Source organism: Schistocerca piceifrons, chromosome 6, assembly GCF_021461385.2.
Source record: "Schistocerca piceifrons isolate TAMUIC-IGC-003096 chromosome 6, iqSchPice1.1, whole genome shotgun sequence".
In the NCBI taxonomy this organism is placed as follows: Eukaryota; Metazoa; Arthropoda; class Insecta; order Orthoptera; family Acrididae; genus Schistocerca; species Schistocerca piceifrons.
Genome location: NC_060143.1, coordinates 359,119,830 through 359,125,829, shown reverse-complemented (window position 1 = coordinate 359,125,829; position 6,000 = coordinate 359,119,830). Strand labels below are relative to the sequence as shown.

General features: G+C 40.5%; 1 protein-coding gene across 1 annotated transcript in view; it reads left to right on the top strand.

The window, feature by feature from the left end:
* The window catches only part of LOC124803321 (photoreceptor outer segment membrane glycoprotein 2-like), a 50,028-nt gene that overhangs the window by 416 nt on the left and 43,612 nt on the right, over positions 1-6,000 (top strand). The window contains exon 3 of the mRNA XM_047264505.1: positions 225-558. Coding sequence (XP_047120461.1) covers positions 225-558 — 334 coding nt within the window. The remainder of the gene's footprint in view (positions 1-224; positions 559-6,000) is intronic.

Sequence of the window (6,000 nt, the reverse complement as noted above, 5' to 3'; positions counted from 1 at the left end):
GTAAAAAAAAATGGTGCAATGAATGAATAAATATAAAGATACAGATAATGTTATTCATAAAACAAGAATAAGATCAAGAACCTGAAGACCAAAACTTACTATGAAGTTTTGTGTTTCTTGTTTTTTCTTCTCCTCCTCTTCCTCTTATCCTCTCCCTTTTTAAATTTTTTTTATAAATCAATATCAACAGTTGTAATACATGTGAAACCTTATATTACTTTCAGAAGATAGTGTTTCTATGCTAATAACAACATGTTTATACAGTCAGCATTGTGGTCGTGACATGATCCTTTGGTCATGTACATCTGCACTGCTGGCAGTCTTACAGATTATCATCTCTGTGGCAGCCCCAGCTTGCTCTTCAGAAATGCAAAATCAGTTGCCCAGCTCACTTCACAATGGTATGATGAATTATTTGAGTGATCTTGAGTGGAAGCAAGTATTGGATAGTTTGCAGCAAGGATTGTGTTGCTGTGGCGCTAACAAATATGCAGATTGGCTCCACACACCATGGATACATGTTGATTTTCTGCGTGAAAACTCGCATACTGTTCTAAGGTGAGGAAGATATTAAATAATCTAAAAGCATAATTATTATTACGTATAGATAAATACTTAACAAACACTAATAGAGGGAAACATGTATACAGGGTGGTCCATTGATCGTGACTAGGCCAAATACCTCACGAAATAAGCGTCAAATGAAAAAACTACAAAGGATGAAACTTGTCTAGCTTGATGGGGGAAGCCAGATGGCACTATGGTTGGCCCGCTAGATGCCGCTGCCACAGGTCAAATGGATATCAACTGCGTTTTTAAAAATAGGAACCCCCATTTTTTATTACATATTCGTGTAGTACATAAAGAAATATGAATGTTTTAGTTGGAACACTTTTTTCGTTTTGTGATAGATGGTGCTGTAATAGTCACAAACATATGGCTCACAATTTTAAACGAACGGTTGGTAACAGGTAGGTTTTTTAAATTAAAACATGGAACTTAGGTACGATTGAACATTTTATTTCGGTTGTCCAATGTGATACATGTACCTTGGTGAACTTATCATTTCTGAGAACACATGCTGTTACAGTGTGATTACCTGTAAATACCACATTAATGGAATAAATGCTCAGAATGATGTCCGTCAACCTCAATGCATTTGGCAATACGTGTAACGACATTCCTCTCAACAGCGAGTAATTCGCCCTCCGTAATGTTCGCATATGCATTGACAATGCACTGACGTATGTTACCAGGCATTGTCAGTGGATCACAATAGCAAATATCCTTCAACTTTCCCCACAGAAAGAAATCTGAGGACGTCAGATCCAGTGAATGTGCAGGCAATGGTATTGCACTTCGACGACTAATCCACCTGTCATGTGCTATGCTATTCAACACCACTTCAACCACACGTGAGCTATGTGCCGGACATCCATCGTGTTGGAGGTACATCGCCATTCTCTCATGCAGTGAAACATCTTGTAGTAACATCAGTAGAACATTACATAGGAAATCAGTATACATTGCATCATTTAGATTGCCATCGATAAAATGAGGGTCAATTATCCTTTCTCCCATAATGCTGCACCATACATTAACTCGACAAGGTCGCTGATGTTCCACTTGTCGCAGTCATCGTGGATTTTCCGTTACTCAATAGTGCATGTTATGCTGGTTTACGTTACCACTGTTGGTAAATGACACTTTGTCGCTAAATAGAATGCATGCAAAAAATCTGTCATCGTCCCGTAATTTCTCTAGTGCCCAGTGGCAGAACTGTATACAATATTCAAAGTCATCACCATGCAATACCTGGTGCATAGAAATATGGTATGGGTGCAGTCGATGTTGATGTAGTATTCTCAACACCGACATTTTTTAGATTCCCAATTCTGACGCAATTTGTCTGCTACTGATGTGCAGAGTAGCCGAATCAGCAGCTAAAACACCTACTTGGGCACCATTTGTTGCAGGTCGTGGTTGACATTTCACATGTGGCTGAACACTTCCTGTTTCCTTAAATAATGTAACTATCCGGCGAATGGTCTGGACACTTGGATGATGTCATCCAAGATACCAAGCAGCATACATAGCACATGCCCGTTGGGCATTTTGATCACAACAGCCATACATCAACATGATATTGGCCTTTTCCACAGTTGGTAAACGGTCCATTTTAGCAGGGGTAATGTATCATGAAGCAATTGCCATCCCCGCACTGGCAGAATGTTACATGATACCACGTACATGTACGTTTGTGACTATTACAGCACCATCTATCACAAAGTGAAAAAAGTGGTCCAACTAAAACATTCATATTTCTTTAAGTACTAAACGAATGTGTGATTAAAAATGGGGATTCCTATTTTAAAAAACACAGTTGATATCCGTTTGACCTATGGCAGTGCCATCTAGTGGGCCAACCGTATTGCCATCTAGTGGGCCAATCGTATTGCCACCTGGTTTCCCCCTTCAAGCTAGACGAGTTTCGTTCTTTATAGTTTTTTTGTTTGATGCTTATTTCGTGAGATATTTGGCCCGGTCACTATCAATGGACCACCCTGTATATTGATTCACAAAGGTATATGGTTTTAGAAAAATGTACTCACTAGCCTCTTTAGTTTTTAAATAAGATTTTAAATTAAATTCCTTTATCTTCCAAAAGAGGGGTAATGGTTCAAGAAGATATTTCTAATTAATCTGTGATTTTACATACAAGGTGTCCAGGGTAGTGGTATACAAAAATATTTGTTTATGTTTCAATGCCTATTAAGGTTTATAATTTTATTTGTCCAACACTGAACACAGGAGCTCTAACATTTTTTTGCATGTTGATATAGTTCAGTGTGGACACTGTAGCTCGATCAAAATGGTACTCCACTCCTTGCCACTTATTCATAAGCATTACAGGTGTTGTGGCTTCTGCTTGTTGTCTCAAATGTACTAGATCTCAAACCTTTGTTCTGTAAATGATACCTTGATAAATCCCTATGCACTGAAATCCCATGGAGTCAGATTGCAAGACCAAGTGAGTCAGGCAGTGGGAGGCCAGGAGACCAGCCACTCTACCAACACAACACTCAAGAAACATCTCATGGAGAAATGTGGTAACAACCCCATGATAGTGGGTGGGTGTCAGCAAGCATCCTGCTGGAAAATGACATTGGGGGGCATCTGCGAAACTGCCCTGATGCAAACATGTTGACGTAAGTGTGGCCCGTCAATAGGGCACATGCACCATTCAATTCAGCGCTGATCATGAAATAGTGGAGATCACATTTTGGAGAGTCCCTCTATTAACTGTGTATTTATCTAACAACATAAAATGTTGAGTACTTTCATCATAAGGATTTGTTTGTGTATACCTCTAGCCCGGACACCCTGTATTTCTTCCAGTCATATTTTTTCCAGACAATGAATCACTGATTTCCGAAGCTAACATTGTTGTGACTTTCTGTCTGCACCTGTCTGTGCATCTGCTTAAATAGAACTTTTTCCCATCAATAACTAGCAATATAAAGTTTGGTGAATGAAAAGCTAAACACTGATTTCCTCCCACGGACTTGCTGCTTTAATTTATTGATTATGACACCAAGAAATTTTCTGTGAGAAATGAGATAATATCTAAGTCATCTATAATACTTTTCCTTCTCTCCCCCCTCCCGCTCACCCTCCCCCAAGAGAGCTCACAATTCTTTTGTGAGTATGTACATGGTGAGCATAGCCTCAATCTACTGCAGTACTTCTTCCTTTCCTGTACTTCAGGCGTGATCTGTAGGACAGATTCATTGTTGACAACCAGACTTTCTTGTTATTTTACAACACCCATTTTAGTCAACTCATGTTTCGTCCCCACATCTGGGTTTGATCCCAACTTTTCAAAATTTTAACAGAAGTGCAGCCTATGCAGGGAAGGTCACCCTGTATCAATCACATTAGCCAGTTGTCAAATACCTGTCTGGTGATAGCCCCCCCCCCCCCCCCCTTCCTTACCTGTTACCTTACCACACGATCTGAGGAGTAACTACCTGACCATTTGGGAGGCATCAGGACTCTGGGCAATGACCATCATTCCAGGTAGCCATTGCTCTAGCTAAATGGCAGCCGAGGGGACAACACTTAACCAGAGAAAGCAGTATCATGGGAGATATCTTGCACAGTGAAAGATCCTAGTTATTATTTGATAGCTTTGAGGCTGTGGCAGTCTCTCCAGACAAATATGAATTAGTCAGCACAGATTGCTTAGACCCCAAGAACTCTGCCTTCTTGCTTGCTCCATTTCAGGAAAGCAAAATCATTCAAACTGCAGAAACTACTCCCTGGTTTGCACATGAATTGATAAAGTGTCCCATCTATCTACTAAGATGATACCAAAAATGTATGTTGAGAAATTTTTTCCTCAGTAAAATGAATGAAAACAGTAAATCCTACTCACACCCAAGCATCACTGCCTGCCAAGAAATTTGATGACATATCTGTCACTGTCATGAGCCTTAACATGTGAAGAGCCTTAACATGGTACAGGATTTTATTTATCATTGGACTTAATGCTACAGATGATGATGGTTATTCCAAATCTCAGAGAGATGGAAGATCCACTTTGTATGTCAAGTATGTTGAAGGGCACCAGACAATAAAGTTGGCACCAAAACATTCATCCTCACATTTTTTTTTTTTTTGAGGGGGGGGGGGGGGGGCGTCACTCCCTTCCTAAGAAAGTTAAAATCATGGTCTACCAATGTTATGAGAAACCATATTTCCCCACTCCTGATGCTGTACTCTAAATACAAATGATTTTGGTCATATGTCTTCCTGTTATATGAATAATGCAGTTTATGAAGACTGGTCTGCTACTTTATAAAAAAAAATCACCTTGTGAGCAACCACCATTCTTCGTCAGTTGCAGAGACGATCACCTTTTACAGTTTCCAAAGTGTGCTATCTTAATTAAGGAACATAAAATGCAGGAACTTATGGCCTCTGGTCACCTCTCATATTTTAAAGCCAGAAGAAGTGTGAGCTTTTGCATCTTGCCCCAATGGTATTGAACTGTGCCACTACTATGGCTACATCATTGGCATTAGTAGCTTGAGTACTTACCCCCTTCATTCACTTGATGTCAACCTCAAGTAGATGTGCAAATAAGTTAACCTGTGGGGGAGATAGACCTGGTCCAATTGTGATTCCTGCAGCACAGTCCTTGGGGACCTCCTCACACATGGCTGAAGGTGCATTACGCAACTCCAGGGCACATTTTAGGGAGCCACCTTTCCGAAAATCTACAGATCAATAACCCAACACCGGTCAGTGGCTACAGCAACCACAGACTGCAGGTCCCACAAATGCCCACTCCTCTTCATTTCCTTCCCTTACAGTGGATAAGCCCTTGCAAGAGTCATGACTCTTCAGAATAGTTAAGGAGAAAAGAAAAAATCTAGGGAGAAGGCTAATCCAGTGATCTTGGAGGCACTACATCCCCTATGTCATCAGACTCAGAATTTATGGTCATCAATGTTGTTTCACCCCCAGTGACAGCGATCCTGCAGCTTGACATATCTTCATGGTCCTTTCACATCTAACTAGGATATCTTTAATACAAAAATTCAATGGAATTTCAAAGAATATTACTATCACTTGTCAGAACTACAACTAATGTCTTTGTATCTGTGATCTGTGTTGCTTTCCAAGAAACGTATTTTACTGGTGATGATTCTCCTACTCTTCAAGGTTACTGTGCACTCTGTCAGAAACATACTGGCCCATCATAATCATACTGGCCTTGAGAGTGCATCTGGAGTGATCTGTATGATGATTCCCACAGATGTTATCAGTTAGTGGGTTCCTCTCTGCACCACATTTAAAGCAACAGCGGTGTGAATGTGAATGACCCTAGTGATTACCATTTGTAAGCCTGTTTACTGTTGGGCAGGACAGTTACCTACATTAAGATGGCCTCCTTAGACCAATAATTCCCCTCCCTACCCCCTTCCCCCCACC